Here is a 24193-nt window from a genome sequence, read left to right on the forward strand (position 1 = left end):
TACAAAAGTTATTCCGTAATAAAAGTGGATTGAGATCTTCGGATTTTATAGTATGCATGACAAACTGATGTTCTAGTTAAACAACTGTTGAAAACCAGGAAACATTGAATAATTATTTCGTCCTAGTATGAAACTTCTTAACAGTGAACAACCACCATCGTACCGAGAATCAAAATTTAATCATTAAACGATTATAAGTTGGATAAAAACAATTAACAAACAGATTTTTTTAATAATCCATATAGTAATCATATCTGAAAGTGTCGAATAAACTTACTTCAACTAAGAAATAACCTGATATAGGTTTATGGTCACTGCATATATAATTTGGATGTGATCTGTAAGCAATTGGTGTACAACCCCTACCAAACCAAATAATTCGATCACAATAGGCAGGAATACGATATTTTTCACTGATAAATGTAACGGGAAATGCAAAAAAAGCCTTTTGTATGAACAGGTTAGTTAAATTAATCATCTAAAATAAGAAGTATGAAAGTTATCTGTTTCTCGAATGAAATTTTTCATGATTTAATGTGATTGAATGTTGAAACACACAATCTTGTTTTCTTTTTACGTTTATATATATTCTAGATGTATTTTAATGGAAGCTTGTAGTTGTTTGAAATTGTATTCATGATTAAATCTGAATGTTGAAGTACGCATTGACATTATAACACTAACTTGTATTCTCTATAAACCTTTATAATACACGTCACACTAACTGGGTTTTTTGTAATTTAGCAAGTAATAGAAATGTATGAAAAGTCACTTCTTTCTAGACCATTGAACTCTTGCTTTAATCCATGTTGTAGAATGTTCTTTTACATAAGAAGAAATATGTTTAAAATATTTTATTCAGTCTATTTAATTCATTTACACCCTTGCCTATACTATACTAATGTATCTTCAAAGTAACTTGGGAATATGTCATCACTATAAATGTTGCTTGTGTAAGGAAAACACCTTACTTTCATCACCCCTCAATACTGGAGGTAGTTCAACTTTTAGTCAACCTACTTGACATGTTAGAATCTAAAAATCAAGTGTTCCAGATAATATAGCTCTATTAGGTCATCATGATGAATAACCTCGATCACCGTGTAAAAGTAGAAGCTCTGTTATAGATTATATTTAAACAACGTGTATTTCGAATTATCTTAACATGATATCTTTTCATTTCAGTGAAATAAAGAATTAATCAAACAAAATTAACCTATTTTTTCTTATCCACTTATCAACATCCTTAGTTAAAAACAAAAATGATCATACCTTGAATCATATGTCTGACAATTAATATCGAATTTATATGTTGGCGGGAAAGTAATTTTATGTTCTCGAAAACCTTGAAATATTTTTCTACTGTTCAATTCTTTTGATAACTTTGAATAAACAAAAAAATAATCATTGGTTGAATGGATCAATAAATGAAAGAAAAATAAAAAGTATATTACATTGAATTAGCTAATAATTTTTATTTCTGTTTGTAATAAAATTATGTCAGTCATGAAAGAAAAACAAACTGATAATAGAGTTAAGTAAACTAGACCAAGTAAAAACTATGTGGAAGTTGAAGGTAAATAAAAACGTTTCGGCTATCTGTTAAAGTCTATTCACAACAAGTCTTAGATTGTGATGAAACGTTATGAAGATAATTCCTAATGTTTTGTATAACATTTTTCCCGATACCCCCAATGGTGTATAAATCTCAGAAGAAAATAAGATGTGTTGAATTCAGTTTATAATTGTACAGCGCAGATCAAAAAGCCATAAACACATAACACGAAGACGAACGGAAATATGAGTACGAATGAATGCAAGAGAATACAAACAAGCCAATTAGGTTGAATGAATTAAAAAGACCTAAGAAGCATATGTTTATCGGAAAGCGAATGTGTCATCAAGCGATTTAAGCTAGTTAGAGGGATATACTTGTAATCTGTAACATGTGACCAAGCATACATGATCATACAAATGTGATAATAATAGTAATAATGATAATACAAAGATATAGACACATTGCTACTATTCGAATGACAGTGTCTGCTGTTTAATTAAGTTAATTGAAGGGCTTAATAAAATTAGAAGTAGACAAACTCAAGTGTAGTGCAGGTATTATAAGATGACTTAATCATTATGTAAATTATTTAAAGCTTGTCAATATAATAAATCTTTACTGACCAATAATTGTATAATAATAACAAAATATAAAGAATTAATTTTCTGTATAAATTAAACAATGTAATAACACAGCATACGGTAGAAAATATTAACCCTAAGGATTTTTGAAGACAATACGTTGAAGAAAACTTGCGCTGATTTGATACATATCAACCAAGATATCTTGTACCAAGCTGTTGAATGCAATTCATTAGTAGAGTAAAATAATAGTTTAAGACGAATTTCTGTTGCCTTTCTGGATTTTGATTTATTTTCAACATTAAAATTTTCCATGAAAATAACAGTTACATTATCTGATTACTCTGAAACTGATCTCTGACTCTTGAAATGTTTACTTTTTTCAGCCTCATTCGAATACAAAGAGGGGCATCTAAGGCATTTAAGTGTGTCTTATTGGCGTTACTTATGAATAGTGGAACCAATAAGGGAATATTACTGACGTTTTACTTAGATCAGGAGGTAAGGATAATAAATTGACTGATGGAATTGTCACTCTTTGGTTATTCTTCCCGTATATTTGCTGTATACTATTCGTTTAGATTCAAAACAGCTAGAAGCGGTCAGATTAAGGACTGGAATCAGCGTATAAAATCACTAACTATTCATGTAAACCATAACGGGAGGAATAGATTTTTCCATTTAGGACCAAGGATGTTCTGCTACCACAAATGTGTCTCACATTCAATGCTTGAGAAAAAAACTTATAGTAATAAAATTAGGCTTCCGGAAAATCGATCACAATAAATACGGTATTAACTAGTAAATTAGGTAGGTCCAACAGATCAAAGTACTTTTTTATTGCCTAAATACTAAATACTAATTGAAATGAAAACCTACCTCGTCATTCTTAAGTAGACTGACGTAATTGTTTTGCCTAACTAGTCTTCTGACATTATCTGAGTCCAAACCGGTTATTCGATAATTCAAATCTCCAAATAAGAAAATTACACTACATCGAAGAAAATATCAGTTAAACAGAAGATTTCACTGTCATTAGTTTTCATGTTATGATAATCTGCAATAAAGAATACAAATTTCTTTTATCTAATCAACATGGTACTATGTCTAAACACATCCGGAGTAATCCATTGAAAGAAAAAGTCGAAATGTTTTGCGTAGTTGTAGCTCCTATTGACTGTATATCAAATGATATTAGTCTTTGCATAGTAATATCATGGCAGCATTAGCCAATCTGAGTCATACCTATCAAATTATTGTTTCGTTTATGAAAACGACGCAAAATACTGTGGTATGAATCAATCTTACTTTTCACCTGTTAAATCTAGCTTTGCTCAGTTAGGTCTCAACGAATAATTTTAGAATCCCATCGCTATTGCCTCCACGGTAATGATCAAATTTTATGACTAAATCTTAGAGACAATTCTAAAGACTATATGTTAAGATGTTCTAAAAAGCTTAGTTTAGGAGGGTTTTAAGTAAGATTTTTAAAAGGCATGTGTGCAGTCGACATATTTTAACAGTAGCACTGGTTAGAAGCAGACGGAAAGATGATTAGTCTATTAACCTAACTGAATGGAATGAAGACCGTTCATTCATAAGTCTCATGTTAATTGACGACACAACTCTATAAGCAATAATCCAAGACTAGGCTAAGATTCATCGATGATGATCATCAGTTGTCACGGATTATTTAAATCATCTCCATTAATTCCCCTTAAACGTGAGATAAAAACATAAAACATATTTAAACTGTTGTCTGTTATAAACAAATAAGAACTAGAGATGGATAGTGGCTAGCAGTGGAATCCAGGACGCGCGTTTCGCCCTACTTGGGACTCATCAGCTGGATGTACCTGCATCTCGGAGTTGATGTTCACTCTGGGACTCAAACCCAGTACCGTTCACTTCAATCGCCATCGCACTATCCACTTAGCTACTGAGTCCCGATAGCCCATTGCTTGTGCTAGCCACTATCCATCACTGCTTATAATCGTTGTGAATTAAGGTTATATCGAGGCAATACGCACAGTATGCACATATGCCAATAAGAGACTGATCAGTTGCAGTTCTAAATATCATTGGGAAGATTCAACCAAACAATATCAAATAAGAATTAGACTTCGATAAATTGATTAAACAAAATACGAATTCAACTGAGATCAGAATTGGTTCATATTATTTAAAGTAAAATAAGACAATATTATAGAGTGAATAAGATAGAGATTAAATAAAAGAATGTGTCAGAGAAGCATATAATTTATGGTTTTTTTATTCAGTGAATGTGCGAATAATTCAGACCAGAAGATGTAAGGATATCATTTAAAGTATTCACTTCAAAATCTGACTTTAATTATGCTAAACACATTTATCAAACAAATATTTTGATTATACTATATTGGAACTTACTCATGTACTGAAATATAAGATTTTTTCATAGGAAATGGAAGACGCTTTGGATTTATAGGGAATAATAATGACATTTTACGTACAATCTCTTTGAAATCTTGATTACGACGGTCGATTTTTTCTTTGCCAGCAGCCAAATGACAATTTACAAAGCATAATGAAGTATTAAATATAGTTAGTCTAAGACTTACACCACCTTTATTACCCTGAAGTAAAGCAAATAAGAGAAAAAAACATTTATGTATACATCATAATAAACCCATCATGAATTTATATTCATAAAACTGCAATGAACATGAACAAAGATGGGGACAACCAATTTATTGTGTTAAACAAAATTACACAATATCTTGATAGAATGCGAAAACTATACATTGAATACTTTATTTGCAAATTTCTATCATTTGTCCTTCACATTCTGTATGATTCTTCCAATTTACGACTCTTTTTTACTTCCGTTTCTATTTTCTTCAACTAAATCTTAGCTTTCTGCTGCCAGGTTTCCCACTTCCGATCGGTGATACATACTACTTATGTTTGTCGACATAAGTAGCATACATTACAAAACTAGTATTCTTTATAAATGTTTCATTAAGTAGCAAATGATGCCGGAGGTGGATGGGACATACATTACGTAAATCACCGAACTGGATCATGTGGCAAGCCCTTACTTGGAATCCCGTAGGCAAAAGGAAAAGAGACAAACCAAGAGACATACAGTGCCGAGAGTTGGAGGGACTCATTGAAAGAATGAATAGTACTCAGTGACAACTGAAAAAAAGAACCCTGAACAGAATTTGTTAGAGATCCCTGGTCATTAGCTCTGTAAAACGTAGCTGGCGTAAGTGAGTAGGTAAGTTTAGAATAAAGCATTCTACAACTGAAATAATTCTGTTTCTTTTCATGTAATGTGGTAACCATAGTTATTCAAGTTATTTATCATGAATATATTGTAACTAGAAGTTTGATGAAAACTAAAAATTTATCACCCGAACATCAACGGACACATGAAATATTTGGTTTTAATCACTTATTGGAAATGTATAATCAAAAGATTGTTAGAAATAATAAATAATATTCTGACATGTTAAGTTGAATAACGTAATATAAATGTCCCGAAACGAACATCAACTCTGAGATGTAGTAGATCCAGCAGACGAGTCCCAAATAGGACGAAACACATGTACTGTATTCTACTGCTAGCCACTATCCATCTTTACTTACAATGCTTGTGAATTAAGGCAATATCGAGATAATCCACACACGATGTACATATGCCAATAAGAGACTGATCAATTGCAGTCCTGAACATCAATGAGAAGATTCACACAAACAATACGAAATGAATTTATTTTCAATTTTGTCTATAATATTAAGATTATTTTCTAAAAACAATGTTTATTAAATACTTCTTGATAACCATAAATTTTACACAACTTACCAGTACATTTAAAACGCCAGTTGGGACAATATGTTGAGAAATTTCATCATGACGTAAATGAATGGATAATTTGGCTGAGATATATACAATCATCATGATACCAGCTAGACGAACACGTCTAATGCGTATATAACCTCCACCGGTGTATTGAAACCAGTGAGCTGCGAAATTTTTAATTGATTCAGTTTCGTTTTGACGTGTTACATTAGATTTAGAAGTAGGTGGTTTCAATAAGCCACCTAATGCTTCTTCTAACTGTTGAATCCATAAATCCTCTGGTCCGGATGAACTAGTCTTATTGAGAGTAATTACTTTAAGTCTTAAATCCAATTCTTGTAATCTAATTAAAGATAAATGTGAATGAACTTAGTTTTCAATGTAATCAAGAAATAAAACAAATAAGCACAATTTAAATCTTTTGTAGATAAAAAGAATTATGCTTTCTACATAAACTGAACAAATAACTTACCCAATAACATACAAATCAGCTGGTGGTTGACCTTCAGGAGGTATAAGCCAGTCATCTAAATTTAAATTACTACCATTACGACCATTTACATTCCATGTCCCAATAAATACACTAATCTTTCTATATTTAGGATAATTAATAGTTGAATTTGTCAGAATGTTATTCCATGGTTTAGTAAATCTACTGGGGAAAATAGGAACAGTATAATGATAGACAGTTAAACTTAGTTATTTGAATAATTAATGTTGATAAATTATAAACTTTAAGATACAAAACCATGTACTTCCCATGGACGCTTGAATATTCTAATGATTAACGTTAATACAGCTTGAAATAGTTTGACTATTTCAATACAAATAGATATTTTGGCTAGTAATGTCATAATTTAATGTCGTTCAAGATGATTGTTGTTAAAGTCTAAAATTTTGATGAGTATCATAGGAGAATATTCAATTGATGTATAAAGCAGTTTATTTCTAGCTTTGATCATATTCATAACTATGAATTGAGATTATCCACACAACACAAGCCATACTGTAGTTAAATGTTACGAGAGATCAGAATAATCCTAATTAGGATAGATGTATTAGGTCGTTAGAGGTTGTTGAGAGGAGACTCAACCTAGGTTTCGTTCTGTTTATCACCCACCAACAAAGTATGCCTGTAAACACGAGAACTGTTCTTCCATAGGGGTTTCGAACCCACGTCACTCACCTAGCTTCCACGTTTATGACATCACTGCTGAGCTAGTAAGTTCCCGAACAACTTTCTGTTCGGCTGAGATTTTTAAAATTAATTGATCACTGACTAGTGGCTGATGTTGAATATGTCTAGTCCTTTGGTGTTGATCGAACTCCATTAAATTAGCTGAAGTGTGACCACTAGTCTCAGTGACTTGAAATAGCTTCTTATCCTATAAAAAATGACAGTCAAATATATTGTCAGTTCATTGATGAATATTATTGTTTCCAAATCGCTAGATTAAATTTCTTTTAGTGCTTTGTGAATATCACATTAAAGTTATGAAAATTTTCACTTACCATTTATTCCATGAGTCATTTGCGAAACGCAGATCGGAAAAACTATGTGGTGAAGTCAAACACTAAAATTGGACAAAATAACAGTAAACGAATACAGTTTTAAAAATAATCTGATAATGAATTAAATAATAATAATATATTTGTAAAATCTCGGCGAATGAATTTGAAGTAAATCCAACGTTTCGCCTGGCAATCTGGTCCAAACTTTTTCAAGGAAATATATACTATACTATTGTAAAGCTTCAGAAAATGATACTGTCCAGGAGAAAATTTTCCTCTCTGAAATTTTTTCAATCTTATTTTTTGAATCTATGAAGTAATGAGATACCATCAGTGGCAAATCTACTGATCAGCGAGTGATAAACAATTGAGTTTTCTCCTTGGTTCGTCAGTTCTGTTAATCCCTTGTTGAAACTTTTCAACTGTAAAATTAGTTCTGATAACAATTAAATGACAGACTCAGATAGATATATCGGTGGGACTATAATTTATGGGCGACCTTTGAACTAACCTTATGTGACCTTGAGAGATATCAGCCAATCAGCAAACATTCGGTAAAGAGTAAGAACATGTTATACAAAATCAAAAAAATTAGTGGATACACTTCTTTAACATAGTTCGAAACCTTTTCCAGGTTAGAAAGAGGTTTAGCAGTTCTGAAATGGTAATGCGTGCGGTACAGGAACTCATTCATGTGATTCCACAACCTCTGAAGTCGTGGTAAGGTCGCAAAATTATTTTATCCCCAACCACATTGCTATCATGTTGTTAGTGTATACTCTCGTGGCAGGTTCTACAAAATGTCGCTTGTGAACGACAACTTAATACACGTAACCAATTCTAGATAGGCATTTATACGCCCTCCACTTGTCCGTATATGTTTTGGTACCCGGATACACATACTCCTGTATAATTGGTATCAAAGTTCCAACCTGTTAGTTTTTCACGTTCTGGAAATATCCCATTTGTGATGATCAGTCATACATATCGAATACCAGTAAAATATATTTAAGGAATCGATACTTACCCAGCCTGCTCATACACTTCTTTCGCTATTGAATTTGAGTTTTTAAACGACTGTTTCATCGATTTCTACGATTTGCCCCATTCCTCCGAACAATTGTTTTAGAGATCGTCATCTATATTGTGCATACATCTCTACAAAGCTCATACTATTGAACTACTGAAGCTTTAGTAACATCTGAAAAGATTGCAGCGAATGTTACTGGTCCTCTTACTATCTAGTTTACAACAACTATCTTTTTCCCAAATTTTCTAAGTTTCAGTGAAATAGTGGCTATGATTCGAGAATTTCTAAATTGATCACATTCTTGGAAGATTTTTGATTTATAAATAGATAATTTGCTAGTCAGTAGTCAAATAATAAGTTAACTGGGTTTAGTACAAGATCATTTTACCTTAAAGACAGTTACGTCAAAAGTGAAATTATGATTCAATTCATGTCATACAAGATTACATTCGCCCATCTAGTTAATTTACAAATTGGATATGTATTTCATTCACCACACGTATGAGGTACAGATTCCTGCACCGTGCTCCGAGCCACATTCTGGACATGAGGGATATTAATACTACGCATTTACCCAAGCTGAAATAGGTGGGGCCGGTTTCAAACTTTCGAATTAGTGGCTTAAAATCAAACATCTTAGCCACTTATCCACCGCCCCACCATAGATAGTATCTTCAACCGAGTCATTTATACACCAAATATGAGTTAGTCCAAAATACTACCTGGTAGAAATTTCTTAAACAAAACAATATAAATATGTTAAGCTTACTGTTTCTGCTAAACTGTCTGAGGAGTTGTTCCAATTGTTTTGTGATACAGCTAAGGAATTCTTTTTCATGGGTTTCGGAGGTTTCGATTTCAGTTTTGTTGGCGGTGGGGATACAGACGATTGACAACGACGAACTTTAAATAATCGTTTAGATGTGTGTCTCTTTACTTTAGTATATTTGTTTTGAGCAGATAATTTAGAATTGTCTAAACTTGGACAACTATTTGTTTTATTACATGTAGATGTAGGTTTCAAATAATCATATTTATTTTCATTGATACTACTTGAATCAGAAACAAGTAAACTGTAAGAGTCCTGTAAGTTTGAAGCCAATTCAAATGAATCCTTGTCCCTGGTTTGTTCATAGATAAAGTAATGAATAAATGGAAAACAATTATATATATATATATATATATATATATATATATATATATATATATATATATATATATATATATGAGATCTGTGGAGATTGTTATGTATCACAGTTTACATTATGAACTGACCTTAGTTAGACAACTATTGAGAACCAGGAATTATTGAGGAAGCAGTGTTTTTTTCTAGTATGGAATTCTTCAGTAATGAGTATCCACGACGCCACCGGGGCTGGAATCCAGGATTTTTGGGTTACGCGGCAACTCTCTGAATTGCAGACCAATGAACCGGAATCCATTAATGCACGCGTCTAACTTCAGTCATTCGGAGACATTGCACAACCACTTTCCAAAATATACATGTCTATCAAAATCACTCGTACTGGCTCAGATGCATGCATACTATGTATTCTCTTAGATTCTTATTAAGCAACCTAGTAAGCTATGATATGAACTTCAAATATCTAAGTGTTTTCGATCTCAGTGTAGAGTGAGAGAATATGGAAAGTAGGTAACAGAGCTTTTCTGAAATACAAGTACTGGGTTTGAAAGATTTTGGAGCAAGTCGTCTCACGTCAAACCTGTAAGACTTGATTACTTCGATCCAGGGAAATCCAACTGCAGATATTAGTCAAGCAATATTGTCAACACAGTCGTCTGTTTCATTTTACACTCATAAGTGAAAGTCAAACTAACATTCCGGTAAGTTTTCATTAGAGGCAACTAAAATAATACTAGCACAAAATCGATCGATTTTACATGGTTTATTTCAACTGCTCCAACGTATAACAAAATGCAGCAATTAGTAACTAAATAAAAAATATTGGCAAAGCGCTAAACAATATCGAATTTTATTGATGGCAACAAAAAGATTCAGTGACACAGCAGGTTGGAAACATTCATTGTGAATTTCCTGACCTAAATATCATAGATGCTGAACTCCAGCAGTGCTGAGGAATAGGATTCTAATGAAGTTAAAAAAACAGTTCCGAACCAGTCAAGATCGATTACGTAACCTCAAGGTCATCGCACATATACGAAATCAGGAAACTGACTATCAGTCGTCTGATGACCTACTTTAAAGAAGAAAATATCAATAAATGCTTATAAAACGTTAAATTTGCTCAGATAAATACTGATCTACGAATGCGTGAATTTATCATATGTGAATGAATATGAACGAAAACATGATGAAACAGTATTTAGTTGCAATATTTCCTAAAGTCTACGGTTATTGTTAGTCCTCAAAAGCAATGTTGAATTCAAGGCAGAAGAATCTTTAATTCATTCCAAGTGGTTAATCAGCGATTTAAAAACAAAATGTTTTATGTAAATTCTTTTATTACGAAATATAAATTTTTCATTCACAGTTATTGCCTTCTAATTATTTAATGAGGATCAAAGTTTTCGCAAGGTCATCTGGGAAGTTACCTGAGTTCTAAACTAAACCTTAGCTTTGTCCCTAATTTTTTTCTGAGCTTGAAAACGTATGACTGTTGTAATGTATGCTACTTATATTGACAGATATAAGTAGAATGTAACACCAGTTGAAAGTGGAAAACCTGGTAGCAGAAGGTTGAGACAATCGAATAGAAGAGAACGGAATTCAAGAACGATGAAGTTTGAGATAATTGATGGAGGATTTGTAGATGAACTACTGAACGTGTGGTTTTACATTTGTTGAAAGGACTCTTTAACTTTGTATTAAAATACAATCGGTTGTCCCCCACTTATGTTTTCATTCACAATACTTAATGAAACAACTACATCTGATTCTTACAATCATTATCGAAACTTACATTCCTCAATGATTTACCGCCTCCTATAAAAATAAGAAATATGACTAACCAAACAAACTAAACAAACTTTTGAATGAAACAAATTTTAAAGATAGAATTTCAAAAGTGATAGATATTCGACAATTTTCATGCATTCACATGATACATAGAGAAATAAAAGCTTGCTAAAATTAGAAGAAGGGGGTTACTTAACAAGACAATGTTTATTATACAGTGAATAAGTCTTCCTTTTTAATTTATTTACTCATTACTTGTTTCACTTACAGATACTTATTTAACCAATTAAATTGATCTTGGAGATTATCAGCTGATTGAATTAGATCATCATTTAAATAGAAATGTATTTGATTCTTCTGTATTAATGTTAATTCTGGTACAGATAAAGAATTTGAACTTTTTATAAAATATTGAATAATGATTTGATAAAATTCTAATGTATCATTAGAATTAAAAAATTCCAATAATAAACTTGTTAATTGTGTTGATGTATAAGAATTATTTATCTGGTTAAAATAGATGCAAATAAAAAAAAAGAAAGAAAAAGAATTTTCAATAATGGATTGTAATTGAACATGTAATATGAATACTTTAAGTGTGGGCAAACAAATACGACTAGATCTACCTACATTTCAATTATTAATAATTCATCTTTTTTTTTATCTAAGTATTCTGAGTGGTGTTTTGTCGAACTAATGAAATTTGATATACTTACTTACCTACGCCTGTTACCCCTCGTTGAGGAGCATAGGCCGCCACCAGCATTCTCCATCCAATTCTGTCTTCGGCAATCCTTTCCAGTTCCTTCCAGTTGTTATTCATTCTTTTCATATCTGCTTCTATCTCCCGGCGTAATGTGTTCTTTGGCCTTCCTCTTTTCCACTTCCCTTCCGGATTCCAAGTTAGCGATTGCCTCGTGATGCAGTTCGATGATTTCCTTAATGTATGTCCGATCCATTTCCAACGTCTTTTCCTAATTACCTCTTCAGTTGGAAGCTGGTTTGTCCTCTCCCATAAAACGCTGTTGCTGATAGTATCCGGCCAGTGAATGTTGAGTATTTTGCGTAGACAACTGTTTATAAATACTTGTACCTGCTGACGATGGATTTATTAGTTCCCCACGTTTCAGCTCCGTACAGTAGGACTATCTTGACATTCGTATTGAAGATTCTCACTTTGAAGTTAGTTGACAGTTGTTTGGAGTTCCATATGTTCTTCAATTGTAGGAATTCTGCCCTTGCTTTGCCAATCCTCGCCTTTACATCTACATATGATCCTCCTTGTTTATCAATGATGCTTCCTGGGTACGTGAATGTTTCCACGTCTTCCAGAGTTTCGCCATCAAGTGTGATTGAGTTGGTGTTCTCCATGTTGTATTTGAGAATCTTGCTTTTTCCTTTGGGTATGTTGAGACCTATTGATGCAGTTACTGTTGCTACGTTTGTTGTCTTCGTCTGTATTTGTTCGTGTGTAGACAAGGTAAACACCTCATATTATTTTAGTAGTATACGACAAAGGTAAATTAGGTGAGACTCTAATTTATGGGTGAATCAAACAGATTTAGGATAACAGGTCTCAGATTTTGGCACGGAATTCATTCAGCCATTTGGTGAAAGAGAGTTTTCGCATTTTATCTGATATTAGTTAGTGATGAAAACTCTATGTCTAACTCCTAACCCTAACCATCAACTAGAAATCACAATCCTTATTTTTCACACAGGTTTATAACCCTCATTTAACCCTAGTAGTACGTAGGTGAACATTCACAAGGTCACTTTAGCATCTCTGAAAAGTCGTCCATAAATTATAGTGTCACCGTATTACTTTCCAATATTGGAAATTCCAGCTACTCAGACAAAATTATTTTATCCAAAAATTTTTTCAGATAATAACTGGTAAAAGTAATAAGGCTAGTTCGAATATACCCTCTCAAAAACCAATTGAGTAAAATTATCAAGGTTTAATTTCAGAATTTCAAATAAATTGAGCATAAAATAGACTGTTAATAATAAAAAATCAATGATATATTTATAATATTCTAATGAGTTGATTCCTGTTTTGAAATTTAATGTGAATTGCTTTTTTAAAGAATTAAGGAATATCGGTATGGGAATTTGTGGAGTTTGTAGCATTTTAAAAGTTGAGTTAACTAGTCAACCTAAACTAGACCGCCATCCCGTAAGCAGGATTGCAGATGCCCACTGTTGAGTAGTCCCGCACTAGATCGAAACAGCAGTCCTATACTTCCGATTTTCCGATGCTGGTCTAGCTTAGATCGGCTCGTAAATTCGACTTCAAAAATAGATAAATAACCAATTATTATAAATTTACATACTCGAGTGGAATAAGTCAAAAATGTTAACACAATTAAAGCAAGTCTGATAGAACTAATGTTACATTATTCAGGTCAAGTGTAAGACAACAAGGACGTTTGTTAGTGTATTTATTAGTGAGTCTGGAAAAATGTGATATTTTTGATTAGGAGTAAAGGTAATTTGTACGTTTGTTAGCGGTGTGATATTTGAATGGAATAAATATGGTTGTTCATATCAATTTGATGGATTTTAAAAATAGTGTATAATGTTAATGACGAAATAAGTTATGGATCTTTGAATTTCATGGGATTATTAGGTCCTGTTGTTTAGCTTAGATATTGCTTGAGAAGAGTCAAGATTACACTTAAAAATTTTCTTAGATAGAACGTGTCACATTTGACACAAGTTAACCTGTAGACACAATTCTCTATAGAAGTAATGGGAATCTTTTCTTTCTAATGACCTAAAGCATTTCAAATAATCCCGACAGTTTTATAGGATTAGTAAATTGTAAAAGTAGTTCGACAATAATTAGGAATAATATATTTGTAAAATCTCAGCGAATGAATTTGAAGTAAATCCAACGTTTAGCCTGGTAATCTGGTTCAAGCTTTTTCAAGGAATTATAATCAAACATCCTTGTATAATCAACGACAGGTCTTATTGGGACATCTGTTTTATGTATTTTAGGTAGTCCATAAAATCTACATGGTTTGTTGCTTTTTGGATATAGAGAAAACCATAGAGATGGTCCTAGTTTGGGTTTTAAATTCTGTAGCATTTTGGCTGTTTCAGCTTTCAACTTATTCAAAGTTGCTCTACATTTGTCATTCTTGATTTTTTCATAAGGTCCAATGTGGAGATGTTCATTGACTTTTTTCTCATAATCAGAATTGTTCATAACAACAGTGGTGTTTCCCTTGTCAGCTCTCATAATAACAATTTTTCTGTCTTTACGTAGCTGTTTTAGAGCATACATTTCTTCTTTAGATAGATTAGATGTATTCGGTTTTTGTTTCAACAATGCATTTGAGATTTTAAACCTCACTGAATTCGCTTGATCAGTCGGAACATTTACTCGAATGAAAAATTGTTTGTAGGATAATACCATTCAACTTTCATCTGATACTAATCTAGTTTAATCGGATGTCAGTTGTCATTTCAATACACCATTAAAAGTAATACATTAAACAATAAGTGTTAAACTTCATAGACGAATCAATTTACGTTTAAATTAATACGCTTCTATGTAATATCTAACAAAACTTCCAAGTATCTAATGAAATAGATTTTTATTTAGTAGGTGACAGAATTAAAAAGTACTTTTCTTATATTTTGTTTTATTATCATAAAATAAGAATAGAAAGATATCACATCTCACAAGTTTCTTTAAGCTGACTAAAGTACAAATAGAAATGGAAACAGTTGTTTTTAAATTCTATAAATCTATTCAATAGTAAAGGTATTTAAATATTGTACAATTTTGGGTGACATATTGAAACTAGGTTGAGAGAAATGTGTTTTGTTTCATATCTTGTTTGAGAAATGCACATATAATGGTATTCATTATATCAGGCATACATGATCTAGATCAAGTTTAACAGAAATAAAATGTTTATAATCCCCACTTAAATAGTTCGTACTACGTGAAATCTGATACACTGACATAAACGATTTTGTAATTCCATAGAAAAATCAATAAATTATTATTTATTATATACGTCTACACAGCTAATAAAAACACTTCGAAACTATTTACCTTCTTTTTTCTGGAATCTTAACATCACAAATCAGCATTAATTAAAAATTTAATCGGTATCCAATAGCATCGGCAGATAATTGATTCATTCTATTTTGGAATTGTAAAAGGATATTCTATACACTTATTTTACAACTTCACTTATTGATCATCCCAAAGCAGATATAAAACGGTGGTATAATTTTTTTTTACGAAAGTAGTATATATTTATCAACTGAGGTGGTTATGACATCTGTCACGTATGTCCGATCACCAACTATCTCGATGTGCGATGTTGTTTCGTGTAGAAGTACGTTGGAAGAAAGCTATAGGCGGCCAAATCAAGGTATAGAACCGGTCCATGAAGTCATTGACAATTAGACTGATCTATGTTAATATATTTAGACCACCTGGTTGTTGTTCGCCTGATTATCATAACCAGTAGTTAGAGACTTTGAATGATATGGCTAAAAATTGTTTACAAAGGTGAAGATGTCTCTATTCTCTGTCTTCCCACAAATCTTAAGCTTCTGAATTCATCTTCATTTCTTTCATTTTATTTCACTAATTCATATTTCCCTAAATCATATCTTCGATATCACTAATACTGTTACCCTAACAACTTCATTTCGCTGTGTTAATAGGGGTATGGCAACTTGAATTGACTAACATGCGTATCAGGTTCTGCATCTCGGCTAACTAACAAAGAAAATATTAAGGTAGAATTAACTCTAACGTAATGTTATACATCCTTTACAAATATCTAAAATCTTTAAATTTTTCATTATAAAAAACTTACACGAGATTGAGATTTCCCATTTTCAACTTTCAACTGAATATTATTATTAGAATGTTTAAATGAATTCATATGACCAATCAGAATAGATTCACTATCATAATTTATATTACTATTATTATTCTTAAATGAAGCATTATGTTGAGTTTTATGATTCAAATCTTCATTTATTGATACATTATTTTGATGACAATTATTCAATAACCATCGTCTACCAGTTATATAAATATGATCAGGTTCATCTAATTAAGTAAAAGACAATTAAATACGATAAATGAATACTGTATTTGGTGATAGTATCAAATCTTACATCTACTGCAAAAGGAATATTGTTACATCACAAAACAATCAACTATGATAAAGAGTAGAAGAAATAAAATACAATCGAATAAAATTAAAATACAAGAGATCAGTTTCATCTTATATAGGATACCACAGCTTGACCAACTTATCTCTCACTGTTAATGTTCATATGGAGAGATAAATATAGAAACTTACTTTTCCAGTCATAACACATCATTAACTGAGCTATTGAGTTCAAGAAGTCAGTAATTTATTCAACAGGTATTTTATTTATACTGTTATTAGAAAGAGTATGATGATCCCATTATTAATCAGGATTTTCAAATAGGATAAAATGCACTTACTGGATTTCACTGCTAGCCATAATTCATCTCTCATAAAAAGCTCGTGAGAAACTTACCATAACCGACGGAATCCTCATAGGATACACTTATCCCAAAAAGAACTGATCAAAATTCTGTCCCAAATAGCAACAATGGGATAGTGTTATGGTTAACATCACAAAGTGACCTGATTTATATAGCCATTGGGAGCCAAGGAGCATTAAACAGTTATTTCTTCCTAATATATCAGTCTTCAACTGTGACCGTCGACACCACCATAGAGGATAGAGCCCAGGATCTTTAAGTTCCCGACAGGATTTTGGATAGGCACCACTGAGGACTACTATATTAAGATATCTGTTTAGTTCTTGCTGGTTTTTCAACGGCTGTTTAATCACGTATAGTCTGTAATGTTAATCATAAAATCCAAAAATCTTCGCAAACCTACTGCATAGTAACGGTATAGTTCAGACACTTATTAATGATGATATGAGCAAAAATAACTGATGGTGGATTATCTAGCGCTTCTTAGACCTGATATTAACTAAATACGTTTTCTAATCCTTTCAATCCTGGTTTCTTCATTCGGAATTTTTGTTTTGTTAATCTATTTTATCGTAATTCTTTTTTTTAAAAAGATCTGTGATACTAATGTACTTTGTTCATTTAACCAAATACAAATGAGCACCATAAAAATATACGAGTAATTATTGGTTGCCAATTCTTGAATAATGTCCAAGTATTGTATAAGTTTCTTCCCTCATTTGTATTCACAATTAAATTTTAAACCAGTGATTAAATGAAAAGTGTTGTGTTTTCAAAGTAACCAAAGAGGAATAATGGAATTCATTGGTAAAAGGACTAAGTTCTATCATCATAAACCTAATTAATTAATGAAACCAAATTTTTAAGATATACCACATTAACATTAACTTTATTTTATGTCATGTTAAATTATATATTAATTTTGAATACTCCAATAAGCTAAACATTGGGACTAATGATGATAGTGAATATTTGTAGCTTTGGTAGATGTTTTTGCAAATGTTAAATTTTCTTACGCTAAACGATTTGAATACTGACCTTTTTACTGTTTTTCTAAACAACATTCTCATCGTAGCTTGACAATAAACGTTCGACAATTGAACCATCTAGTTCAGTAAGCTGACCAACATCAAGAACATAATAATCTTATAGAATGATACTTTATGAATAGTTAGTGCAAAGAAGAAATCAGATAAACTAATACAGTTTTAGTCACTTACAATATTGTGTATGTAAGCTTACAGATTTTAAATGAGAACTATTTAATTTTCAGTTAAGGATTGTGAAGATTATTGAATCTGATTGAAATCACGAACCGATCGATGTCAGACCACCATTGAAAATCTGTGAGCACTGGACGGTCGTTTCTTTCTAGTACGAGATTGCTCAGAGGTGCGCATTCACGATCCCACACGCGAGATTCGAACCCAGGACCCTCGGTATCGCGGAAACATCTAGACCACCGAGGCAGCATCGAACAGTTTTAATGTCCAACTTCTAGGTTTTCAATGGTAGTCTAACATTGATTGGTTCATAACTTCGATGAAGCTATTTAACTGTTTATTCAATTCTAAAAAAACTTTCAATACTTTGTGCACAACTAGATCAAATCCACCTTTCTGCTAAATCTTTAATATTCTGCTAACTGTCGTATCATTATTTACGAAATTTGTCATCGTTAACTCATATACTACCTATTGGAATTTTAATCTTTGCTATTTAATTAATTAAACGTATTATAATTCAAAACATTAATTATTTTAAGGTGCAATGTCATATTTCTCGAAATCTAATCAACAGCTAAAGTGATTACCAGGGTTTATAGTGGATGAGTCCAAAATTTAAACAATAGAATTTATTCTCTAATTTATTTGGGTCTGTCGTAATCAATCACTGAAATTATTTTAAAATTCCAAGCAATTTACATTCTGTATTAAATGCCTAAAGGCAAACACTCAAACGTTTTACAGTCCATATCACACAGAAACCTTGGATAAACAGTCATTAAACGCCTGAAAGCAATGGACATCTGTTTTATCCTAATATTGGATTCAACATTATACATCCCACCAGGGATCGAACCAAACTTTCTTCCAAGCTACTCATAAACCAACAAACAGAGCTACAAGTTAATTGATTGTGGGCCAAACGTTATTCATGTCACAAATCAGAAGTCTAACTCAATTAATAATTAGTTATTCTGAGGTTCTTTAAACAGAAGAATGTGAGGAACATTCTTGTAAGTACTAGCAAAATGAATCCTATATTTATTTATGCAATAATAAACTTGAGTGTTTTCAGTACATTAGGATACTTCACCAAAAAGTTATAAAAATAACCGAGTTCACACAATCTACTTAGATCTCTAATGTTAAGAAATTATCCCAGATCGAAAAAAATCATTTCTGAAGTAAAGATTTAGTCAGTAAATACATCAAAGTTTATTGTCCACCATTATATATCTGTCCAATAATATATGATCTATCAATAATCCTCTCCATCTCGATGTAATGTTACAATATATAAGCGACTGATTTTTTTATTACACTGACATAATGTTCATTACAAATTGATATTAGTCTGCAAACTACTTAAAATAAAAAGGAACTATACGGATGTTCCATCTTAATTCTGACATTTTTAAATGGTTCACAGTCTTGAAGCAATATATCATGAAACTGTGGAAATTTTATAGCAGCCCACATACAATTGAGTTTGTTTACAACTAATTTGGTTAAGCCCTTTTGTTAACTCATTTAACGGACAGTCGTTCGTACAACAACAACAACCTATCTATGCTATTGTACCTTTATTATGTACACTTGAGCATTGCTTACTGCCTACGCATGTATTCATTCTACTAGCCTAACTATTAATCGCTTAATTGATTCGATGATCCATGCATTTCCATTTGTATATATCTGTACATCTTAATCCTGTTCACTGCACTGTACTGTACTCACTTGCTCGCTGACTCGGTCAATTGCTCTCTCGCTCACTCGCCTGCTTTACGGCACTACTCTTTCATGCTTGCTTAACGTGCCTGTAATTTTGGATAACTGTATGTGGTTCAATAATAAACTCAATCAACCCTTCGTATTCGCCTTCTGATTTATACACCGTTGGAACGTTATCGAGTAACGGTTATCAGGCCGAACAACATGCGAAGTTTAGGGATAATATCGAATACCGATTACCACAATTTCATTATATATTTATATTTGTGTTAAATATGCTTTTCAGAATCTAGTGTTTATTTATATTATTGAAATGATACAAAAAGACTTCTTTATTCATTTTAAATAATCCACTTGAAAAGAGATATTTTTCATAAGACGTATGATAACATTAAATCAATTGGGAATTTTCAGATTTTGATAGATAATCTTGCATTCCTTATTAATAAAGTAAAATATAAATAACAGTAGTTAGTATACATATCTATTATCGCAACTAACACCACTAGGTACTTACACGATTTATCTTTATTTTTTGGACAGATGAGTTATTCTAATATTCTCAGTCATTTTGTCAATCTTATGTGTAACCTTCAGTATGTTTGTATCATTATACAATATGACGATATTCTAACTAAGATCTTTCATGCCTATAAATATTGAGTCGCATTTTAATTAAATTGAGTTGGTGATTTGACCTTCTCCATCTCTCAACTTAGTATCTTTCTGAGTATGCGAGTACTTAAAATTAATCTGTCCAGCTTAATTTGTATTTGACATGTTAGCACCGCCATCGCCCAAACGAGATTAGCCTAAGTAGGACGTACAAAATCAGATGGATAATTTATATTCATAGCTCATTCATCTTTTCTTCATAAAAGGTCTTATTACGTGTCTAGATAATGCACATATATACGTGTATTTATTCAGAAAATTAATCTAGATATTTTAACCACAGTCAGTTATTCCAGGTTGAGCTAGTGATTTAGACTAAATATTTAAAAAACTTCAAAGAACAGTTATAATGTCAACGTTAATTAATAATAACTTATTAGAAACTTACCTACCTCACAACTGAATTCATCATTCAATAGAATTAAATCACGTAAAGTCAAACTTGTTTGATTCAATTCTGAATTTTGTGATCGAGTAAAAATGAAAATGCTGAAAACGATGAACATATAATCATAAAAAGATATATGAAGCATGTTACTGAGAGTAACAGAAAAGAAATTATCTAAAATAAGTCTGTATAATTAAAATAAGTCTCCTTTTTCAAAACTATAAATTCCAAACTTCCAAATGTTGGTGACGGATAACTATTTCGCTCACAGGTCTGTGCAACAATAAAAAGTTCTTGGATCAAGCCTAAATCTATATCATGGTCTGCAAGTCATCATGTCAATATTTGACATTCATTAGCTATTTTATAAAACGAAGTAAATAATGAAGTGATCTAAGCAAAATGAATGTTTTCAAAACAAAACTGTTTGATTGACTGATGTTTACTGACTTAAGACAAAAGCTGACCATGCAATTAAAGTTTCCTGGATGTGGTCTCAGAGAAATCTGTCGATACTTGCTTTGCTAAAATATTTGTTCAGTCTTCTAGACTGTGATATTTTTTGGAATGGTATTATACTGTATCTCCAATTATTACTATTTTGAGATCTCGAACTTAATTGTCTGCATATATATATATATATACATGGACAAATAATCATTCAAATATTCAGATCATGAAGACAGGTAAGGAGCCTAGACGAATTTTAAAACGCAGAGTGAAATCAATGCTGTTAAAGCCCTAATTACAGCCAAAACGAACTTACTTTTCTTTCCTATTGTACTGGTTTGTAGTATCCTATAAGAAATTGCTCTACATTACCATGATACATAAACTATTTGAACGTTTTGTGTCTTATTAAAACCTATAAAACTTCAAATCCTTCCACATCAGTTTTGCTTTGCGTCGAACTATTGTGTTCCACATAGTAGATATGAAACTTTGACGATGAGCGCAAAATCACAGTACGAGGAATATGAAGTAACAATTTAATATGTAAATATATATGACGTATGTGCAAGAAAAAATAACTCTAAAAACTAAGTCGATAGAAACAATCATACTTTTAAAAACAATTTGTTTCCTAATCTTTAATTGGCGATTCTGATTTTTGGAACATGATTATTTTTGTAGGTCGATAGTGTGTTGATGAAATATCATAAAATCAAATTAATCTATCATTTGCTTAGTAGGGTTTAAAACAGTTTCATTAAGGCGGATTTGTCTAAGTATCTATGTTTAAAACATTTAGTCAAAAGAAAATAAGTTATTACATTAGATTAATCTCGGCCTGAAATAGAAATTGTGAAAAAAGTAAACAAAGAGATTCTTTCAAAAGTCGATTTGAAAGAGGTTATTGTCTGGACATATTCAGACATACGCGCTTTGTTTAGAAGGTTGATTTTTAATAACGGATGCAATAACACTCGAATGTCTTCCATACTCGTTAACATAGACAGGGAACGCCTAGAAAGAAAGCAACATAAAAAAATAAAATATGGATATTTGTCAAAAAAAAGAGTCAATCTTACAGTATAGGTCAAGTTTTAATGTCCTTCGTGTTCGTTTATAAATTCTATCATACGTTATGCAGATTTTATAAAAATGGTTACTTGGATACTGTTGAGGATTTGCAAACGATTTGCCAATACGATCAGTTTTCCTATTGATTTTTTAAGCTTCCTTAAACTTAATATCACTGTCAAAATGAGCATTTGTGAAATTTAATTATTATAACATGAAACTTTTCTGTTTCTAACTAAATTTCATGTTACCACAATTTCTATAACGCTCACATCTACAAACCAAAATATCAACTGTTATACTGATAGGGAGGTGAGAGTTTGTATGGCCTCTAGTGGCTGGAAAAGATTTAGTGGGATTATAAACGAGTAAAAAAACGATTGTTTTATAAGGTTAGCATAAACTTCGAGCGATTTTTGCTTATTTATCACCAATCCTCTGAGTACTAGATTCGATTTATTAAAAATACTTTCGTCCTGTTTATTACCAACGGTGAATGATAATCATTACTCCTGGTTACTCATTTTTAAAGGTAACTAAGTTTTCAAAATGAATATTAGAGATACAATAATAGAATGAAAAACCGTATAAGCAAAAAGAATTTTGTTGCTAACTAAACTATCATCGGCATCACTTATTTTAAAGTGACAATCTAGTTTAAACTAGCTAAATATACAGAAATCCACTTTTTTAAATCAATTAGCTATAAACTAAGTGTGAAAGGGTATGTACAGTGCTAATTTCAAACACACATTCCATACATATTTTCAAAAACCATTAAACCACGAATAAAACTGATTTAAACTTATAAAACCGTATATGTAGCATTAAAATTATAGCACTTATAAAATGTTCCAAGTAAATACAATAAACGTCAAAAACTACGCAGAAACGCGTAAATACCTACTCCAGATATATCAGATATGAGATTAAAATACAAGAGGTATAAAATCAAAATTTTTCCATCTGTCCAAATGGCTGAAATCCTTAAAAACTTTCGATTGGTGCTTTAGTAGGCTGTATGGGGGAATATTTATATCTACGAACACTCAGTTTTTAAACGCTAGTCAACCTGTAAAATGAATATCACTGTTTCACTTAAATATAAGATTATTAATTTGTAATGATCGGAATTATTGGCGAAGTGCAGTTCAGTAAGTCTTGATAAATGAGGGACAAAATTCTTTGCAGCTTAGGCAAACCTGGCAACTGGCAAATGTAACTTCAATAAACTCCAGTAACCAATTGCCTAAAAGAAAATTATTTTAGCATAACTACGATATTCGACATGTCACTTGGTCAAAGTGAGTTACCTACGGACTGGAAAGATGCAGTTTTTGCTCAAATACATAAAACGGGATTGACAAAACTCCCACCAAACTAAAAACCTGTCAGCCCCACCAGTGTCGTAGTCAAAGTGCTGGAAAGGTTAATCAAAAAGACTATAATGTCATTCGTGGAAATCAACAACTTGTTAAACAGCGAACAACATGGTTTCAGAAAAGGGTCATCTTGCACAATAAATCTCCGCATAGCAAGGGAGAAATGGATAGAAGCTCTAGGTAATGGATACACAGTGGATGCCCCCGAATGCCCTGGTACGGCCGAAGGCGGGGAGAGTCAGCTCTCCTTCTCCAAATTCTCACACACAGCCATGTGCCT

The 24193-nt window shown here is 31.8% G+C and overlaps 2 protein-coding genes across 2 annotated transcripts in view; one reads left to right on the plus strand and one right to left on the minus strand.

The window, feature by feature from the left end:
• Nucleotides 1-24193, plus strand: part of Smp_132560 (hypothetical protein) — a gene marked incomplete at both ends in the record, with an annotated part of 198872 nt that overhangs the window by 127129 nt on the left and 47550 nt on the right. The gene's annotated exons all lie outside the window — the stretch shown is intronic.
• Smp_156740 (putative ocrl type II inositol 5-phosphatase) overlaps nucleotides 1-24193 on the minus strand; it is a gene marked incomplete at both ends in the record, with an annotated part of 29000 nt that overhangs the window by 3648 nt on the left and 1159 nt on the right. The window contains 12 exons of the mRNA XM_018799741.1: nucleotides 278-413; nucleotides 1273-1382; nucleotides 3019-3130; nucleotides 4549-4754; nucleotides 5990-6329; nucleotides 6459-6641; nucleotides 7499-7560; nucleotides 9298-9649; nucleotides 11735-11973; nucleotides 16320-16558; nucleotides 21008-21108; nucleotides 22389-22474. Of these exons, the coding sequence (XP_018651500.1) occupies nucleotides 278-413; nucleotides 1273-1382; nucleotides 3019-3130; nucleotides 4549-4754; nucleotides 5990-6329; nucleotides 6459-6641; nucleotides 7499-7560; nucleotides 9298-9649; nucleotides 11735-11973; nucleotides 16320-16558; nucleotides 21008-21108; nucleotides 22389-22474 (2166 nt within the window). The remainder of the gene's footprint in view (nucleotides 1-277; nucleotides 414-1272; nucleotides 1383-3018; nucleotides 3131-4548; nucleotides 4755-5989; nucleotides 6330-6458; nucleotides 6642-7498; nucleotides 7561-9297; nucleotides 9650-11734; nucleotides 11974-16319; nucleotides 16559-21007; nucleotides 21109-22388; nucleotides 22475-24193) is intronic.

This window comes from Schistosoma mansoni, chromosome 3 (genome assembly GCF_000237925.1).
Source record: "Schistosoma mansoni strain Puerto Rico chromosome 3, complete genome".
NCBI classification, from domain to species: domain Eukaryota; kingdom Metazoa; phylum Platyhelminthes; class Trematoda; order Strigeidida; family Schistosomatidae; genus Schistosoma; species Schistosoma mansoni.